General features: G+C 40.4%; 1 protein-coding gene across 1 annotated transcript in view; it reads right to left on the bottom strand.

Moving 5' to 3' along the window:
* The window catches only part of RPRD1B (regulation of nuclear pre-mRNA domain containing 1B), a 52,657-nt gene that overhangs the window by 17,073 nt on the left and 13,537 nt on the right, over nucleotides 1-22,047 (bottom strand). The window contains exons 3-6 of the mRNA XM_069496599.1: nucleotides 21,658-21,791; nucleotides 9,846-9,958; nucleotides 7,918-8,044; nucleotides 1,823-1,998 (exon numbers count right to left, since the gene is read on the bottom strand). Coding sequence (XP_069352700.1) covers nucleotides 1,823-1,998; nucleotides 7,918-8,044; nucleotides 9,846-9,958; nucleotides 21,658-21,791 — 550 coding nt within the window. The remainder of the gene's footprint in view (nucleotides 1-1,822; nucleotides 1,999-7,917; nucleotides 8,045-9,845; nucleotides 9,959-21,657; nucleotides 21,792-22,047) is intronic.

Raw genomic sequence — 22,047 nt, forward strand, 5'->3', positions numbered from 1 at the left:
GATAAAGAGAGAACTAAAGGCATCTCTCAAATCTGATGTTGCATCTAGTTATAAATGCAGAAAATTTGGCTCTATTTTTACAGTAAATAGTTCTGCGCCTGTGGCTGGGAGACATGGTTTGGGAAAAGAACTTTTTGTTCAGACTCTGTGCTTTGCAGTGGTGGGGCTTCCTGTTCTGCTTCTCCAGCAGCGGAATGCCAGCACCACGCCACAGCGAATGCGCTGAGGACAGCGATGCGACTGGAAAGCTACGGAACACACTGAAACCTCCGATCTGTCTCTTAATGACCTCTCGTGGCATCCAGCAAGCCACTGGTCCTACACAAACGCGAATGATTCCCAAAGAAGTATTCAGAGGAAAGTGCAACCGTGGAGAACAGAACAAAGAGTTAACCAGCTCTACCAGCCCGATCTCCTTCTCGAAGACTCTGTCCTCTATGGTAGAGTTTGCCACGTTCCACCCAACAGCTGCTCATGATAATCAATGTCTGACAGATCAGAGAAAGCCCTTAATGTGTCGCCAAGGGGCAGTTCAACAGATGGCATGATGACTTACAACCAGAATCATTAATTACACTCTCTTATTAGTCCCGGGGCACAGTGCTGAAAATGCTTCCTCAGTGAAAGATGAGCATTTCAGATAAATGACCGTCTGGTACTGCCTGTGAAACTCTCTTTAGGATTTCTGGTCAGTGCTGATTTCTAAATCCAAGCCATAGTATTTTTATAGCAGTTTCCCATCTTCCATATCCAGCCTGGCCAGGAATATGAAGTTTCCATTACCACTACCATCATCGCTCCCATAATCACTGCAGGTAAGGACACGGTAAAAACTGCCCATCACTCACTTCCCCTCTCAAGTTAGATGACCGTGTTGAAAGGCAAGTGCAGTTTCCTCAGCCACAGAGCCAGCGCAGTGTTTCAATGTCCCCCCTCTGTGCCAGAGAACATGTTTCCTGAGTGTGGAGGAAGGCAGCTCTTCCCCTCCCTCATCTACTCTGAGTGGGATTTAAGAGGTATCCCTTGTAATAGAATGTCACTGTTTCTCCAACTCAGAACTGTCCTCCCTTCACAAAACCACTAGCTGCACTATTTTCCATGTCTTCTTTAAAAAGAGAAAAGCAGACACTCCTGAAAAGGAAGCCTAGAAGGCAAGCACAAGTTCCCAAACATCCACACTGCCGGCTCTGCTATCCTGAGGGACTAAGCACTGAGGTTAAGAAGCCAAAACAAGTGCATGGTGAGGAAATGTTTCTGAACTCCCTCCCCCAGGGCACTCAGACTAATGTCCTCAACTCAGGGTAGAAATGAGTTCTTTCTCAACAGTTTGGAGAACTGGGCTCCATAAATACTGCTGTGAAATTTCGGCACTGCCTGTAGACAGAGCTTGCAGGCAAATGACTTATTGGCCTTAGCATGGATACAAGTCAGAAATAAACATCCAAACATCTCAAAAGAAAGAAATTCTTAAGCATTTTCCAAATACTACCAAATCAACATTCTTTGGCTTTCACTGATGTCCTGTTCTTTTTGTACCTACAACTAAAGCAATATTAAGATCCAGGCTGTGATTAAGAGATCACTGTTTGTTTCCTACAATCCAATTTGTTCTTTCCTGGACTTACAAAAACACGACTCCAGTTTTTAACTAGGCTCAAATAATTACAGTATCTGAGGGATGTTACCATCTCATGAATTTTTTTTTTATTTTTTATTTTTAAAAGATAAAAATGTTGTTAATTAAGGCATAATAAAAACTTTCTACTATGGGCTACAGAAAGGGAAACTTGGGAAGTCTGGGTCTACCTTGCAATATACTCACTTCTAGCTTTTTCTCCTTTTCTGACAAAACATCTTTCTGATTCTGGGTATACTCCACCAACATCCGAGCCAGCTGGCGACGGTCTTCCAGTTCTGCTGCCAGGCGCCCATTATATTCTGCTAGTAACAGACATGCTTCATCTACTGTTTTTGAAAGACGTTCAGCTGCCTCTTTGTCTAAGTACAAACGAGACCAAAAAAAAAAAAAAATAGAGAAAATAAACAAATCACATAGGTATGACTGCAAACATTTCTGGGGGAGGTTAGCAGTTTCCCTCCCAACATACAGAGTCTAAGAATAAGCCAGAACCTGTGGACCAACAATGGGCTGGCTGACCAAGAAATCCAAAGGCATTCACTCTGTCAGCAAGACAGGACATTTCTCAATTACCTGACGAGAGGCAACTGTGGAGCGAGGGGAATCTGGCAAAGGCTTTCTAAATGCCTGTTCCTGCAAAAGCTCTACAAACCAAACAAGCACAAAGAGATACCTAAGGTTATCCATGAAACAATTTTTTCCTTGCCCCTGAGAATTTCAAGTGCTTTTGTTTATTACAGTTGGCCCTTTGTGTCCATGGGTTCTGCATCTGTGGACTCAACCAACAGTGGATCAAAAATATTCAGACAAAAAATCTCCCCAAAAACAAACAAAACAACCCCATCAATTTAAAAAGTAGCCAATAAAAAATACAAATTAAAAAATATATAGAAGAACTATTTACATAGCATTTACATTGTATTAGGTATTATTAATGTAAGTAATCTAGAGATGATTTAAAGCATATGGGAAGATATTTGCAGGTTATATCAAATATCATGCCATTTTACACAAGGGACTTGAGCATCCTCAGATTTTGGTATCCTTAGAGGATCCTAGAACCAATCCCTGACACTTACCGAGGGAGGACTACATTTCATTAAGTAATTTTTTTACATTCCGCTGAAATAAAAAAGCATGCACTCATTTCTTGGGTGTGGAAGCTAAGACCACAAAAAGCTACATGACAGGTTTGATATGTATGTGGCCAGCTGAGGGACTGGGACTCACTCAGGTCCCTAAAATGGATCTATAGGACTCTACTTCTTAAACTATGTATACCTTGAACCTGGGTATGAACCCTCTTCCTGCATTCAGCAAAATATATGGTATGATAAGAAACCGAGGCTTTTGTATATTTTTGAATAAGATCTATGTCAGAAGTTTGTATGTGTAGACACATACAAAAATAAAAGAAACAAAAGTTTCATAAAACAGTATTTATCCTCAAAAGTGTTCTACCATCGATTCTATTCCATTTTTTAAGAAATGTTGGTTGTTACCTACTGGACTGATTTCATGTCTAATTAATGAGTTGCAACTCATGCTTTGGGGGGGAAAAACTGTGCTGAAATATAAGAAAGGGTACTCTAAGAAGTAAGTAGTGAACAAAGGCTCAACATTAGGGAATGAGAAGAAACAAAAGGAGGACTTATATTTATAAAGAACTGATATAATTAATTATGTGTGAGCAGTAGTGAGATTAGAACTCTAAATATGTATATCTCATTTTAAAAAGGCCTTAACAGATCAAAACAGGACGTCAGCGCTTTGAAGCAAGAGCACCAGAGACTGCAGTAGTTCCATGGGACAGACTCAAGCTGAGTTACACAGTGATACAGATCTGTCGCTCCCCATTGCTACAGGCTGTCAGAGGCGAGAGCGCTGGGCATTCTCCTGGGTAACTGGGATTTAAGAACTCCTAACACAGCATCTCTGTTTGGCAAACAGTTTGGCTTTTGGATGCCTTCTTAATGTGAATATTGGGAGATGAACTGTTGAGGGATTCTAAATTTGGTCTGATGCCAAAGATCAGGCACTTCTAACCTCCACGGGGACAGGGAACAAAAGAATGTCCTTGGTGAAAGGGAAGGAGGGAGCAAAACAGCACAAAGGGAAGAGACGATCTCAGTCACGGAGGGGAAAGAGGGCTGCAAAACCCATCCTCTGGCTCGGTGGCTCGTTTTAGCTCTGTCATTGCTTGACTATCTGAATTTTTTCTTTAATGGTTGATTTATTAAGATGTTTGGGTGCTTATGGCAAAAAATGGCAAGGAAAATGCTAATTTTTAAGATTTTTTAAAAGATCAATTCTTACTCTCAAGAAATTGTACAAGGGAAATAACTCATTTATACAAGTAATTATAACCCCAAAAAATAACCTGTAATAGTTTAATGAGTTATACAAAAAACACAAGCAAAACGCAAAAGCAAGATGCTCGCTTCAGGGGACTCACCCGTGGCCGTACTCATGTGCTCTGCTCTCCCCCATACATCACAAGACTGGCCGCAAGCCTCTTTCGGCCAACCCTCTCTACTTGTGCACAAGCACCCCACTGCCTCTTGCTTACTCAAAGACTCAATTTCTGTAACTGTCTCCTGTGTTTCCCCTACCTCGGTGCATTCTCCCCCTCCTGAAGCTCTACCTTCAGCATACAAACGCACTGCGCTGTGTTCCCACCACATATCACCCTCCAGCTGTTGACCCAGCTCCCTGCTCCCCCTTTACAAGCAAAATTCTTCAAAGACTTGTCCATGCTCGCTGTAGCCACCTCCTCCTCTCCTGAGCCCATTCCAACCAGGCTTTTACACCCACCAATCCTCTGCTCAAGACCTTCTAATTAGCTTCACAAGTACTTGAGCTCCTACTCTGTGCGTAGGCTCTCGGAGTCAGCAGGGGAGGGACAAAAACTCTGTGCCCGAGTTTACATTCTCAGGTAGGTAGAGACACAATGCGATACCATACATATTTACCAGCTGAAGCTAAGAAGTATAGAGAAAAACAAGGCAGAGGAGAAAGAATGAGGCAACGGAAGGGGGGAATCAAAACTTTCCATAAGGTGATCAGAGTGGGCTTCATTGAGGTGATCTGTAAACAAAGGCCTGAACAAAGTGAGAGAACAAGCCGTGTAACCACCCGGGGAGGATCATTCCAGGCAGAGGGAACAGCAAGTACAGAGCCCCTGAGAGGGAGGAGTGCCTGGCAAGGAGCCCACACCCATACAGCCTGAGCAGGGACGGAGGGAACGGAGTGCAGTCTATAAGGACAGGGGGCCGGACTGCGGGGGCAGTGACAGCCTGGCTTTTACTCCACGTGGTGGGGCAGTCGCCGGGGTCTCTGAGCAGGGGAGACTGATCTGACCGCTGTCTGACAGCGTCACTCTGGTACTGGCACTACTGAGCAGGAGGGTGGACCTACGGGTCTCAAGTTCCAGTGGAAGGGGCAACACTAGAGATTTAAATTAGGGAATCATCAACATACAACTGTTATTTAAAGTCATGAAACTGGATGAGACTCTAGTCGGTGAAACTAGTTAGAGGAGGGGGCTAAGTTCTCAACACGAAGAGGTCAAGGAGAAGTGAAGAAACCAGCAAGGAGGCTAAAAAGACAATGGCCAGAGACAGTGGAGGAAAGCTAGAACAATGCGGGGTCCGGTCCCCTATCGCTGTAACAAATTACCACAAATCTAGTGGCTTAAAACATCACAAATGTTTTTTATTGTGTGCTTCCTCCATCTCCAAAGCACATTACTCCAACTTCTGCTTCTGTAGTAACATCTCCCTCTCTGACTCCTGCTCTCCCCACGTCGCTCTTACAAGGCCCTGTGATTACACTGGGCCCACCCGAATAGCCCGACACTCCCCCATCTCCAGATCCTCAAATTAGTCACATCGGCAAAGGCCTTTTTGCCACATAAGACAACATATTCACAGGTTCTGAGGATTAAGACGTGGGCATTTTGGAGGGGGGGCATTATTCCACCTACCAAATCAAGTGACGAAAGTGTTTTCAGGAAGAGGAAATAATCACCTGAGCCAAATGCTACTGGGGTCAAGTTAAGATGAGGATAGAGAATCTACCACTGCATTTAGCAGCAAGGAAATCATCAGCAACTTCGACAGCAGTTTCTGTAAGGCAGAATCAAGAGAGAATGGGAGGAGGAAAAGTGGAGACAGGGTAGGCAACCATTCAGGCTGTTTTGCTAAAAAGAATGGAGAAATGAATGAGGCAGTAGCTAGAGGAAGATAATGGGGTCAAGAAAAAATTTTTCCCACATGGGAAAAAATACATGTTTTTATGCTATTTAGAAGGATCCAGCAGAGAGGAAAAAAGGAAGATGCAAGAGAAAAGGGAAGCATTGTTAGAGCAACGTCCTTGAGTAGGTCTAACACACAGATAGAGGAGCAGGCTTAGAAAGCAGCACTTTCATCCAGAGAACAAGAAAAGTCAGCTAAGGTGTGACTTTTACTTCTTTTTCCCAGCCAAGTTCAGCTGCATAGACAAGGAAAGAAATAGATGAAAAGTTGGATTAAAGAATGGTGGTTTCCAGCGTATAGGGGAAAGAGGAAATGTTTATTGTTTAATAGGTATAGAGTTTCAGTTTTGCAAGATGAAAAGAATTCTGGAAAATGGTTGCACAAGATGTGAACGTACTTAACACTACTTAACTGTCACTTTTATGTATATTTTACCACAATTAAAAATTTAAAAAAATTTTAAAAAGAAGCTATATGAGACCTTTAGGACAGTGAAAACAGAGAAATTAATCACATACATTGCTAGCTTTATATTAATTTGCTCCCAACTTTTACAGACTGTGCTTTTGACAGAACAAATGAGGTGGTCCTTGTAGTAGTAGTAACAATAATATTATAACAGCATGGATTTAACCGGTTTAGGGATTTTGCCAGGAGACTACACTGAAGGAGGAAAGAGAAGAAAAGGGGTTGAAGGTGTGTGGGAGGAGGTGATAATAAAGACCCCACTCTGAGTAAAGAAAATGAGGCCTGAGGGCCAGAAGAGGTGGTGGGATCAACAGACTGCAGGTCTCACGGAGTGAACTGCCGGGGCTGGGCAGCAGCATGAGGCAGCAGAACACTTACGCTGATTTAGAAAATTCTCCAACTAAGCACGGCCCCTGCCAGGGGGTCCTTCTATGTATAGGTCCCTCTGTCTATCTGGTGGCACTTCTTTCCCTCAGATATACTCACAGCTTGCTTCCAAATGTTCTGGGTCTCTGCTCGAGGTCATCCTATCAGAAAGGCCTTCCCTAACCAACTTCAAAATACTGTCTCTTGTAGTCACTGTCTGCCCCCACACTCCTACTTTATTTTTCTTCTTGACACTTCATCCCCCAGGGGATATGAGTGGGACACCAAGAGCATCTACTACACAGTGGGCCTCAAACATTTGTTGAAAGAAGGAAATAGTTCATGTGTGAGCTTGATTTCCTTTAGATGGAGATGGCCAAGTCAAGGGACTGAAGGGGAAAAATGGTGGCCCTTGGAAGACAATGGAATGAAAGGTCTGAGCTTTTGTAAAGGGAAGAGCATAGGCTTTGCATCCTAGGTTGGAATCCCAAGATCCACTACTTGTGTGATCCTGGGCAAGACTCCTAACCTCTCAAAGCCTCAATTTCCGCCTATGCAATATGGGGATACATATTCAGCCATCTCCAAAGATTATCACGAAGAGTGGAAGTACCTGGCACAGAGCATACTCTACAAAGATTAGTTCATGCTTCATTTCTTCCTTTCAGCTTCCCAGGTACAAAGTGAGAATAATGTCAACTGCTCCTCCCCGTTTAATTGGGGGTCATTGTTAGGGCAAAATGACAAGACTAACAACACACACCTGGAATTCTTGGCATCAAAGGCACTATCATCTATGGGGTTTGTCAGTGTGAAGAAATCACACAGCCCTGAGTCATAATTTTTTTTTCCTTTAATAAGAGGGTCATGAATTTAATGGATAGGATAATGCCTATCCCCACCTCTCACCCCATGCACACACAATTTGTACTGTGTTTTCAAAAGACCCATTTAGAGTGCCATAGGTTGTGGCAGGCCAGCTTTCTGCAATAATTCCTAGAATCACTATTCAAGCTTTGACTACTCCAAAAGCTCCTTTGTTCAGCATGTGAGCTCTGTTTGCAAATCCCAAGATGACAGAGCACCCAATACAACATGGAAAGTCTATACCTACACACATAACCATGTCCTAGGGTTTGATGTACTACAGACATGTCCCTCTTTTCCCGGAATCTTTCACTCTCTCACCTGTTATTTTTTCTAAAAGAGAAACGTCTTGCACTTCCTGGGGCAGAGAAGCAATTTTCTGCCGGACAGTAGCATCTCCTGATGCAGCATTTTCCAAATCTTGCAAAGCTTTGATTAGTTCCTCTGTCTATAAAAATAAAAACACAAATAATACTATCCATTTAGACACATGGGGTTTAAAGAAAATTAGTTGGAGTTAAATGAGGTGGAGGCGAATTCTAAAAACAGTCACTTCTGACATTTTTTAAAAAATTGTTTAGTCTCAGAGCTTATACAGACAGAAGTCAATGACATGGATTCTAACAGAATGTATAAAATTAATTTTTCTAAGACCATGGCAAGATATGAATGAAATTCTGCGTAATTCTTTTTAAAAAATCTAAAAGAGCATGTTTATGGCAACTTAAGAAAATGGAGTCTGGTACATATTGCTTAATTTCAAATGATGCATTATTTCCAGTATGGAATAGTCTCTAGAATAGAATAGAGGTATATTACATACACACACACACACACCCCCCATCTGTTTACCGACTGTATCAATATATTGACTGATTACAAGAAATATATACAACCTACTTCAATTCTTTCTTGGGTTTGTGTTACAAAATGAATGTCACTCCCAAAATTAAATGTGTCAAACTCATTAATTACAAAGTGGGGGAAAAAGCAAGAAAAGCAAACCAAGAATGTATATTGTGTATATCAAAAAGGGCTTTCTTGTCAGAAAACACAACATGCTGACAGGTTAACCAGTCCATAATGACCAAGGAGTAGCTGCCTCTATAGATGGCAGTTAGATTGCCCTGAAAGTTGATGATTCAGGATGTTCTCTTCAAAGTTTTTAAATGCAAAAATATATGACCTAACACTGCTAACATTTAATCCCCAGTCTAATTCTACATTTTGGTTTTTCTTTACTGTGTCACCCAGGCTGGACTATAGGGGTGCAATCATAGCTCACTGGGCCTCAAACTCCTGGGCTCAAGCAATCCTCCTGCCTCAGCCTCCCAAGTCACTGGAACCATAGGTGTGTGCCACCACACCCAGCCAATTTAAAAAAAAATTTTTTAGAGACATGCTTGTGCTATGTTGCCCAGGCTGGTCTCAAACCCCTCTGGCCTCAGCCTCCTGGGTTGCTGGGATTATAGGCATGAGCCACCAGGCCTGGCTAGCATTTTAACAGAACACAAACCAGACATGCTCCCTACTTATATAGGCTTTAAATATGCCCATGTGCAATGAAGTAAAGCTGTTTTAGGCAAAATAAGAGGTGGGAGTGTGCCCCTTGAAAAGAACATGGACTCTGAAGTCAGAAAGACCTGGATTCAAATTAAGACACTGGGCAAGTTATTTAATAGTCTCTCTGAGCCACAATTTCTTTGACTGTAAATAGATAAAATGAACCAAGGCAGAGTTAATGAGCTAACCTGTATAAAGGGCCAAACAATGTAAACACCTGGTTAAAGACTAATTTCCTGTTTTAATATTTAAATAAGCTATAGTATAGCAAATTTGCTACTGGCATACTGACTGTCCTTCAACATTAATGGGTTATTTACTTATAAAACCACCATGCTACTGGAGATGAGCCAAGGCAGAAGACTTCTGAGTATCTTTGTAACAGTATCTATCCCTTTCACAAAAATCTATTTTTTAAGAATATTTTTAGTTTCTAGGAGTGAAAAAACCAAGTCCAAGTACTTTACATTAGTAACATAAACCCATGCTAGAGTCGCGGCATGCAAAGATGAAGTGAAGCCCACTGCCTGGCAAGCTTCACTGGGGGCGGATCGCGCACTGGCACCCCAAGAGGTGCCCTCTGGCAATTCCATACTGTTGGTCACTGGTGCCACCTTGTGGCCATCCTCTTCTAGTAGAGGTCACTTCAAGCCACTCCGCTCCACTGTTTGGGGGTCAAGACATACCAAGAGGGGTCCTGCGGACGGATCTTGAGGAGAGTAGCTTCCAGGGTAGTCATCGTCCTCCTCCTCTTGTATCTGCTGAAACGTTCGCTTCAGAGATTTCTTCTCTTCTGTGGCTAAAGGAAAGAAAAAAAGTGATAAATGTGAGTCACACATCCTCCACTGATCGGAATCAAATGCTTTCCACAATAGGCCACATGTGAAAAAAAGAGCAGAAGGATGTACATTTTCAGAGATGGCTTAATGTTAACCTTTATGCTAGTTATTTTAAACTGGTTGTAGTTCACTATATTACTGAAAAGAGTCAAAAGTTCTCGGTCTGTCATCTCAGATTAACTCTCTGGAAAAATACTACTGAAAACAAGCATCTAAAGTGAAACTTACTGAACAATCTCAATTAAGTAAAAGCCTCATTATCTTAAAAAAGAAAGTTAATAGGAGAAGTAAAAGGCTAAGAAACTCATGAGACAGTATAATGAAGCAAGCCAATGTGTGCTAGGGTTTAGAGAGAACATACTGTATGTAAAATGAGATACGTTATGCTTTACAAGGATCATTTCAAAAAGTAAATAAGAGAAATTCATCAAAAAAGGTGTCAAAAATTCTAAACACAAATATCCTTTGAACTACCCCTTTAAAAATAAAACAAACCTAATTTTACCTTAAAATCAAAAATAACCATTACTGAGAAATATGATTGATACAACTGGGAGAAATTACTTAAGTTACCATTTTAAAATTAACCACTTTTTAAGCTGACAGGTTACATTACTCATTATCTGTACCGTATGCTTTTACATTGTTATGATAGATGTGTTATTCCAAAATCATTCCTTTTGCATCAAATTGGACAACACAAAATAATGCCAAACAACTGTAAGAAATAAATCTAAATGATAAATTCTGGTTTAGAAAGTAATATTGAACACTTAACATGTGCCAGGCATTGCCACAGTTTCTTTACATTTAATCTTTCCAACAATTCTAAGATGAGGCCCCAGAGAGCTGTCCTCTGCCATCTCCATTTTACAGGTGAGAAAACAAAGGCCCTGGGAGGTTAAATGACACATCTAAGGTATGACTCCAAAACCTACGATCTTTCCATTGCACTCAAATTACTTAAATTAGCACCACACTGCACCCTCTCATGTATCAAAAAAGGGGAACACCAGGAACCTGCCTCATAATTTTGTGAGTCCAACAGAGTAAGTCACATAAGATATACATACATTTTTGCTTAAACACTTTTTTCTGGAACCAAGTATGTAGCTCCTGTTCTCCACCTCACATATTAACTGACGAAACAATGTTTAAAGTGAAAGCCAAGTCAATATCACAGGTTTTACTTTTCCTTAATGTTTTTGTTTGTCTATTCTAAAAAAAAGAAACATCAACGTTTGCAATATAGGCAGTCCTCATGTTGTACATTCTGTTATGCATGGATTTCTTACCACTGTTTGTTAAATGACACCAGTCCCCCAAGAACACAGTTCAAATTTCAGTTACCATGGCATATGAACTCTGAGTAATTGTATGAAGTACAAATTTCACTACTAACTTCAGCCCCCAAATCATAATCAGTGACCAATCACGCCACTTCTTCAAAGTCTGTAGGTGACTGGTCACTGCACATCTGTTATTCAGTTCACGCACGGCAGAGTGTTTAGCTGTGCTGCCTCCTAGTGATAAAACCACATGACATTTCATAAAAATGAATTATCAAAATAGGAAATTGGTTACAAAGATGAAAGTGTAGCAGACAAACTAAAACTAAAGCTAAGGCTGGAACTGAAATCTGAATGGCACGTAAACGGAGTTAGGGAAGAAAGAGCTGGCTGTGGGATACTGCCACTGCCGCCATTCGAGAGCCTCTAGATCCACAGCCAGAGGAACTTAGGGAAAGCCAACTTATCAACACAAATGAAGAAAGTGGGAGTGATGAAAAGGATGACAATGTCCTACAGCAGGGGTGAAGAACCTGTGGCCTTCTAGGTTCATAAGTGAGGCCTTCTGACTGAATCCAAACTTTATAGAACAAATGCTTTTATTTTTATTAGTACATTTTTTTGTCTGTCTTTTATGTTTTTATTTTTAAAATGAACATATTTAAAATGCCAAAGAATAAAGTAGCCTTCAATAAAATAATCCTCCCAGATTGACCTGCACTATTAGAACATTAGTGAGCCATAAGGGCTAAATTGACAGCTGCTATGCTCATGATTTAGTTCTAACTCCCCCCGCCTGACTGGTACCACTATCGCATGAGGCTGGCTGGTGAGAGTTTATAGGGGTCAAGTATACCAGTCTGTTATCAACTTTTGACAACAGTGCACTGTGTTTCTATTTGAAATAGAATTTGTGAATAGTTGCACAGCTCGACAGTATTTTTTAATTTTGTCTACTCAACAGCCCATCATGTCAAAAAAGACCAAGAGAACGCTGACGGAAGAAAACAGATTTTTTAATGAGGATTGAGAATTGCAATATTATCTTGTTTCTGCTAAAGATAAGATGATTTGCTTGCTTTGTGATACTGCAATATTAACATTAAAGAAATTCAATGCTCATCAGCATTATAACACTTATAAGGACCACAAATACTTTAAAATAGAGGAAGAGGAGCAAAAAGGTTGTACTGCAGATATTAAAAGATAAAAAGCAAAAGTAAAGACAATTCTTTCAAGCAGCAATAAGACCTAGAAATAATGCCACTGAAGCAACTTATAACGTAGCTTATATACTCGGGGAAAAAAGGGAAGCCATTCAGTGATGCAGAAATTGTGAAAGAATGCATTGTTGAAGTTCTAAACCCCAAAAACATTTCAAACTACAAACAAGTGCCTCTTTGAAAGGAGAACCATAACTGATTGGCAGCATGAATTAGCATTTAATTTAACTGAACAACTTCATGCAATACTTCAAAAAGGAAAATATTTATTATCCAATCATTCTGGATTGAATATATATCATTCAGTCAACTGATACTGCTGATTCAGCACAGGTTTTATACTTCATTCGGGTCATGACAAGATTTTCTTTGCTACAAAGAGTTACTCGCTCTGGGCATTGTTGCAAACAGAAAATGGGGAATAGATATCTTCGACTACTTTCAAGATAAATGTCATGAAGTTGGACTGAATTTGGTAAATTTAGTGAGTGTATGTACAGATGGTGTACCTTCCATGGCAGGAAAACATGAAGGGTTTATTGCATAGATAAAAAAAGTATTAACAGATCCAGATGCTCTCATTTCTTTTCATTGTATCTTACATCAGCAAAATCTGTGCTAAAGCTACTATTTTAAGTGACACTTTGCAACAAGTTATTAAGTATCATTAACTATATTCTTGCAAATGCAATACAGTGGCATGATCAGTTTCATAACATGCTAAAGTTGAAGGATGAGGAAATCAGTGTGGATTTGCCATATCATTCTAAAGAGCGTTGGTTATCACAGGGACAGGTGTTAGCCAAAATTTTATCTCTGCAAGAACAGATAGTTAAATTTTATGAAGAACAGAATCAGCAATGTGAATTACTGGAAGAAGATTTCTATAGGAATGCAGCATTTCTGTGTCAGATGTCAAATCAGAATAACTTGAATACTTCTTTGCAAGGTAAAACTAAGTCTACATATGATACGTGGCAAAAAAATCCAATCATTTCAAAAAAAGCTATCTTTTTTCAAAACACTTCTTCTTCAAAAGGAAATTTCAGATGAACATTTTCCCCAGTTAGCAAAGGTCACTGATGAGCAGGATGATATGTGCGAATCATCTGAAGAATATGCAACCGTCATAGACCTATTAATTGGAGAATACAATGAAAGGTTCACTGACTTTGAGAATCATGACATCACACTCAACTTGGCATTTCAGCCTCACCTAGCTGATATCAGCAAGAGACCTAAAAAACTACAGATGGAATTGATTGAGCTTCTCAGTAGATGACATTTTAAAGTCATTGTTTGATGCTAAGAAAGTTCCAAGTGAAATACGGAAAAATGCAACAGAATACCCATGCCTTCAGCAACATGTCCCAAAAATGCTTTCTTACTTTTATTGCTGCAAATCTACATTCTCCCATCTAACCCAAATAAAAATGCCCTTAAGGTCACAAATGAGTGATACCCATCTAGAGGATCAACTGAAACTGCAGACCTCCATGCTGCAACCAAATATTCAAATACTTTCCAACAAAAAGCAAACAAAACAAAGTCATTAAAAGGTTACTTAATTTTAAAATTAATAAATAGTTTTCATTTTTGGAAATTATTAACTACATAGTACTTAGACTTTTACAAAATAACGTACATTTTTAAGTATATCTAATGGAAGTTTCTTGAATGCAGCCTTATTTGATTACAGCTAAATTAATGTAACATTCCAACATAAAAAGGTTTCCCACCCTCGTCCTAGAGGAAGTGCTGCTGACAAAAAACTGCATACTATAGAAACTTTCAGAGATATTTTACAACTGTGGTCCCCAGCCCCAGGCCATGGGCCGGTACCGGTCTGTGGCCTGTTAGGAACTGGGCCACATCATTGCCCGAGCTCCACTTTCCCCACCCTCACCCCCTCACTTACCATCCACGGAAAAATTGTCTTCCATGAAATTTAGGAAATTGGACTACACATCAGGAGGCGAGCCAGTGAAGCTTCATCTGCATTTACAGCCACTCCCATTGCTGGCATCACGGCCTGAGCTCTGCATCCATCCCCTCTGGCCCCCCAACCGCCCCCCATAAAACCCGTTCTTAGTGCCAAAAAGCTTGGGGACTGCTGTTTTATAACACTGAAAGCACAAAGAATAAAATGCTGGAAGCTATGACAATTTGCTAAGGCAGAAGTCCCCAACCTTTTTGGCACCAGGGACCAGTTTCCACGGATCTGGGGGTGGGGTAGCTCAGGTGAAGCTTCACTTGCTTGCCTTTGCCTACCATTCACCTCCTGCTGTGTGGACCCCTGGTTCTTAAGTTTCACAGAAGACAATTTTTCCGGGGTAGGGGGTGGGGGGTATCTCTGCAGCCTGGTCCCTAACAAGCCGTGGACTGGTACCAGTCCTCGGCCCAGGGGCTGGGGACCACAGTGCTAAGGCATAAGGCACAGAAAAGATGCTTGCTCTGTATCATAAATTATAACAGAAGAAGGTAAATATTGTTCAAACTACTCTTGACAAGTTTGTTACAAAGAAAACACACTTTAATTTTCAATGTTTCTAATTTTTTAACTTATAGCATACTAAATAAATATTATTTTACCGTCTTGTTTTCCTACACATTTGTAATCAACAGTGAGTTTTTAATTCTTTGACAAAAATTTTAGGAGTCACAGAACATTCGTAGTTTTCCCCATTGATCAAGATTGCTTTGCATGGGCTCAGCTTGTATGATCATTTTTATAGTCCTGCACTACCCTACAAAGTAAGGACTGCTATAGTTTTTTAAAATGAAAACTCTATTAGGACATTATTTAATATGAAACACCTAATGGTACTTTGCACACAGTAGCTACCTAATTAACATGTGGCATGACCCATGCAGACATTTATCCTACAGCATCAAAGTGGCTATGTGTAAGGAGTGGCCATTAGAATGTAAGCACAAGATCAAAAAACTTTTTTACATTGTTTTGTTTGCTTCCAAGCACTTAGAAGAGTGCTCAATAAATAAATGTTAAATATACTAAAGAAGGTAGGAAAAAAATCATAGAACTCGAAACCTTTCTGTTTTCAAATTCTCATACAGAAATCATTACATGTAAAAACCAAACTTGCTACCCCAGGACACTCAGAATTACTCAACCTTGGCGCTGGGAAGGCCTTAGATGGACGTACACCTTTACGTCCCCCAACTCATTCTCATGAACATAGCAGGGTCCACAGACTGTGCTTTGCCCAAAGCCAGAGAGCTTGTTGTCTAAATCTGGGTCCTACAAGCCAAAGCCTCCTAATCTGGAGGTTTTTCTACTACTTTATGCTGCCACACGCTTGCATTATAAGATTCAACTCAAACTGATAAAAATAATTTGTACTTTGCCAACCTGATGGAAGAGTGTATAACAGGAGGCATTAACCATTATCATCCTGCTCCAGTTTTATTTCTACCTGGAGAACCTACTGGTGCTGCACACCTAAGATTTCTGAAATGAATTATTCGTCACTTCGCCCATAGGGCTTCTCATTCCCTGAGCTATCTATTTCCATTAAGAACACTTCCACCACTGGCCCCATCTTCCACGTACAAGGCCTTAGAAACCACCAGAATCCATCCCCAAAGTCCCAACTTCTAGCAGATTCAGCACTGAGGGATGTCTTGCATACCTCCTCTCTCTGCTCCTTCCCAAATACAGCCTCTTATTAGCCATCTGCCCTTTAACACACCAGTCAGGGGCACGGTCCCAACAGTCTCCTTGCCTCTAGATGCTCCTTTTACAACTTAGATTACACTGCCATCCCTCAGATACTGGTATCCATGGAGGATTGGTTCCAGAACCTTCCACAGATACCAAAATCTGTGGTGCTCAAGTCTCCAAGATAAAATGGCACAGTATTTGCATATAACCTACACACATCCTCCCATACACTTTAAATCATCTCTACATTACTTATAATACCTAATATAATGTAAATGCTACGTAAAATACAGTTGTATACTGTATATTTAAAATTTGTATTATTTTTATTGTATTTTTATTTTTTATTGTTTTTTTCCCCCCTGAATATTTTCAATACGCTGTCAGTTGAATCTGAGGATGTGGAACTTACAGATACGGAGGGCTGACTATATTCTATTATTAAATTAATTGTTCTAAAGCTGAGCTCTCACTCCATCATGCCACTATTCAAAAACTTTGAATGGCCTCTAATGATTTTACAGTTTGCTCCTAAGCTCAAAATCGATTGGCGGTAATGGCAATATCATCTTGAGCACTCCCTCTAACTCCCACCGCACCTGTACCTCCCTTAAAGCACCTGGCCTTGCTCTTTTGTAGAGCTGCTGGCAAGCCTTGCTCTCTGATAGGAACATTAAGTGTCTGATTCCTCTACATCCCCACAGTGCCTAGGAAAGAGTCAGCAGGCGGGGGTGTGAAACGTCTTGAAGGCAGAGGAGTCACAGAGTCTGGAAAATGCTAGTGCTACGTCAGAAACGACTATCACTGCTACAAAGTTAGCCATCATGATGTCCAGTATTGATAATCTAGTGACAGCCATTAAAAATAACCTAGGATTTCCAGGTTTCATTTTCAAAAGCTACAAATTTAAAAAATGAAAATGAAAAAGAAAAAAAAAAACCTAGGAAATCTGCCAGTCCCATTTCTACTTCTGAATTTAAGATAAGCCTTCCACCATCCCACTATCCATTCAGCTTCTGACCATGGGGATTATGTGCACCCCCTTTTTTACTCACTCAACCACTCCCCTGTTATAGGCAGGACAAACACTGTGGGCGGGCCAATGTCCTTCTGTCCTCATATTGGGCACCTTCTATTCTATCCTCCAACTTGTCCCTATGTCTTCCAGGGGCCTTGTACTCAGCTAACTAACCTCCAAGTAATCCTAGTTACCTAACGGTTTATGGCATGCCTCTTACAGACCTGACTGTGGTAGAATTTCAGACACTATGGTAGACTGTAAAACTAACCTTAGGGCAAAAAGCTGGCCTGCTGGCTCCCAAATCACACTACCATAGGCAGCCAGCTACCTATAACACTGGATCTTCTAAAGCTGTGGTCCCCAACCCTCTGGCCGCAGACCAGTACCGCACAGCAGGAGGTGAGAGGCAGGCAAGCAGGGAAGCTTCATCTGTATTTACAGTTGCTCCCCATCACTTGTATCACTGTCTGAGCTCCTCCTCCTGTCAGATCATCGGCAGCATTAGATTCTCATAGGAGCATGAACCCTACTGTAAACTGAACATGTGAGGGATCTAGGTTGCGTGCTCCTTATGAGAATCTAATGCCTAATGATCTGAGGTGGAGCTCAGGCAGTGATGCTAGCACTGGGGAGTGGCTGCAAATACAGATTATCATTAGCAGAGAGGTTTGACTGCACAGAGACCGTAATAAATCAATTGCTTGCAGACTCATATCAAAACCCTATCAGTGAGTGGCAAGTGACAATGTAACAATAATAGAAATAAAGTGCACAATAAGTGTAATGCACTTGAATCATCCTGAAACCATCCTCTCCCCTCCAACCAGACCATGGAAAAATTGTCTTCCATGAAACCAGTCCCTGGTGCCAAAAAGGTTGGGGACTGCTATTCTAAAGGATCCACCTGAAATTTTCTGAGATTAAAAAAAAAAACACCCACAGATTTTATATTACTTTTTGTTTTTTCCTTTTGCTGCCCAGACTAGAGTACAGTGGCATCATCATAGCTCACTGCAACCCCAAATTCCTGGGCTCAAGCAATCCTTCTGCCTCAGCCTCCCCAGTAGCTGGGACTACAGGTGTGTCCCACCACGCCTGGCTCTTTTTTTCTATTTTTAGTAGAGACAAGGTCTGGCTCTAGCTCAGGCTGGTCTTGAACTCCTGACCTCAAGCAATCCTCCCGCCTTGGCCTCAGAAAATGCTCGGATTATAGAGATGAGCCACCATGCCTGGGTTCATATTACTTTTATAATGAGAAGAGAATCAGAAAATATTGTTTGCAACAGCTCTCTCACTCTTTGTTCCCTCACTGCAAAATATAGAAAGCTTTTTAAAAAGCACATTAAACTTCACTTACGGAAAGAAAACAATCTGCAACAAATAAAAGGCTAACACTTGAGGCACAGTTCTAAAAGCATTCTATCCTTATTTCACTGACCCGAGTGGCCAAGTCCAGACATGAACCTGGGGAAGCTGAGGTTAGGATCGTGCTCTTAACGATCACGCTCTCCAGCCTTGCACAAAATCTGGGGGACTGAAAACAGTGAAAGTCTACTCCTACTTTTGCTACTGGTTCAAATATAGAAACTCAGCATATTAGGTGTTGGAACAAGAGGGGCAAATAAAAAATCATATCATCGCCCACTGATAAAATGTTAGCTGCATTACCTCAGGTAATCCTCATCACAACCCTATGAGGTATTGCCATTAATATCCATATTGCAGTGAGGATCTGAGGCTCAGAGAGATCAAATGCCATGACCAAGGTCACACAGCTTTAGAAGTAAGAGAGCTGGGATTCATACTCCAGAAGTCTGAACACCTAAACTATACTAAGGTCCAGGAAAGGTGGGTAACCTGCTCGTGAATTCATACCATAATTTCAAGGCTACTGAATCCACGTACTCTCAGGAAAAAGTGTGGTGTGAAGAACATCAGCTTTAAAGTCATATAGACCTGGGTTTGAATTCTCCATTTCTAAATTTTTATCTCACTGGAAAAAATTATTATACCTTTTTGAGCCATAGTATCTTAACTGAAATATGAAAATAACACCAAATTCACAGAGTAGTTGTAAAGATCTAAAATAAATTAACATGAAAAGCAGCCAGCAGAGACTTGTACATAACAGGTGCTCAGTAAATGCTGATTCCTTTGTATTTACCTTCCCTTTCTAAATCCTACAATTGTACATACTACGTGAATCATGTGTGGCTCAAATAAATAATAAAGTTCCATTCAATCAAGCAATGGCTTGAGTATTTCCAAGAACAAAGAACTTTTTTACCTTTACTTACTTTTTAAATTTTGTTTTTATTTGACACATAATAATTCTACCTATTTATATGCAAGTAAATCGGTGCAGCATGATGTTTCGAGAGACAACTTTAGAACACCTGGGTCTTGCACCGGGGGAGACAGGTATATAAACTTACTAAGAAATCTCTAGTCCTAAAACAATTTCCAAGCTTATGCATTCTCCAATGTTATAAGAACTGCCAAAGTTTCACAGATACACTTTTTTATTTCAAAAGTAAACTCTATGAATTTGCCTAAAGACAAAGAGACCCATGAATCAAAGCTAGGATATAAAAGGACTATTCAAATTTAGAAATAAACTTCTGGAGAACTTATCAATATTTTGAAAGAATTATGGTAAAATATTCTGATAACTCAAGCCCAGAAAAGACAGTGTTAAGATTGTGAGTTTGCTGGGACTAATACACAAGTTGAAACCTTTTATATGTGTTTTCATTTTTACAGAATAGAGAAAGAGAAATCATGTTTAGATCAGCATTATCCTCCATATATAGGAATATTGCCTTTGTTATTATTGTCTAGATTCTCAAAAAAAAAAAAAAAAAAAAAAACCAGACACCCAGTGAAGCTATTTCTAATATTACTGCTGTCACAAATTCCCCAATTTGTTTGACTGTTCCCAGAGTACAGAATTATTTCTCACTCTTATCTCACTTTCCTATAGCATCTGGCCTGTTTACTCAAAGCACCTGTCCAGCAAATGTTAAATTGAAATTCAATGTTAATTTCAAACATACTCTTTCAGAGCTCTCCTACTTGACCAAAGGAGTTTCAGAAAAATCAGCACTGTTTATCAACGAACTCGAAAGCAGAGTAGAGAGAAAAGAATGCAGAATAATTCCCCCAAACGGTACAGAATATCTACAAAGGACACAACACAAAGGCTACCAGAATCCAAAGTAGGAAACATCTTGCTTTTCAGAAGCTACCACCGGACTGACCCTAAAGTTATTTTCTATCAACTCCAAAGAAAACAATAATGACCTGCAGTGTGAAAGCACTTACGTCATTCATAAAAAGGCTTTCACCCTTAGTTTTACAGGAAAGTTGCCCCACTGTAAAATGCACATAATTTTAGACCTGGAAGAGATCATGAAGGGTGGCTGAATGAATGATAATGTCTTACATGCTGTTCATGGTTAGGTTCTATAGCAGACGCACGTACAGAGTACCTGAGAACAAGGAGGGAATGGCGATACGTGCTGAGACAAGCAAGGGAAGATGTCAGAATGAGAGCAGCATTCTTGGGGCTTGAGTCTACGATACAGTAAAAGGGGCAGAAGGACATCTCGGGCAGCAGATGCAAAGGAAGGGGTGCCAACAGAGCATCCAGGGGGAAACTGTTGGTAATTCTCTATGGCCAAAGAATATGGTGTAAGTGAGGAAATGACAGAAGAATGTGGAAAAGTAGGCTAGTTCAGATCAGAAAGGGTCTTCAATACTATTAGTACAGGGACTTGATCCTCCAGGCAATGAATACATATGCAGGCAGATCAGCTCTGTAGCTCAGGAACATGTCATGCCAACTAGAATTAAACCACAACTAACCAGAAGCCAAATAACACTCCGTCTTACTCTTTAAAGAAAAAAAATAACATAATCTCTTACAAAGGACTTGCGAAAATTCACATACACACACAATTCCTGAGGCTATCCTGGGTTCAGTAAAGACCAAAATTTTAGCACGCCAACAACCATTATGTTCCAAACCACATCTGTATTTAACGAAACCACGTTGTTAAAAGGCCAAGGGACTTATCCAAGATCTACAGTAGTTAATGACAGGGATAGGACAAAGTCTTAGTCCAAGGTACTTCCCAGTTCACAACTCTAAACAACTTTGTTGCTCCTTTTCTCATGCAAGGAAAGTCTTTGAAAGACAGAAGAGAGCCAAGGAGAAGTGAGAGCAGAAGTCAGGGTGTTAGAGGATGAACAGCGTGAGTACTAGAATCAGGCTTACATGCCGCGAGCACTACATAAATTCTCACCATCATTCATGATCATCTCTCTCTGAAGAATCATAAAATCGTTGGTGGTTCACAGCAACCCCCACTGCAGCTTTTCATATGTGATTCGAAAGTAGGCAAAGACCAAGAGCTGTAAACATGTGGTGATGTTCTACCTTTGGGGGGAGGGCTCTTGGAGTCCTCCATAGACAGCTTCAGCTGCTGTATGAACTCGCCGCCATACACACTTCTTTCTTGCCAGATGTTCAGCAATCTTTCTAAAGGTTTTTTACAGCCTTCATCTGCCTCTCTGCCCAGAAAAGACGAAAAGATATATATAAGCTTAAGATTTTTTGTTTTTAATTAGGACAGATCTATTTAAAAAAAAAAAAAAATCAACTGACTAAATGATTTACATATTTAAAAACAGAAAGAATAAGGTACATATTGTGATACTTGGATACCCAAAACTTGACCAGAAATTACATTCTTCCTGTGTGGTTAGGGAACAGGGAGGGATCATGTCCTAGAAGTAATCTACCTTTTTTCCCCTTTGAAAGATGGCA

The sequence above is a fragment of the Eulemur rufifrons genome, chromosome 20, assembly GCF_041146395.1.
Source record: "Eulemur rufifrons isolate Redbay chromosome 20, OSU_ERuf_1, whole genome shotgun sequence".
In the NCBI taxonomy this organism is placed as follows: Eukaryota; Metazoa; Chordata; class Mammalia; order Primates; family Lemuridae; genus Eulemur; species Eulemur rufifrons.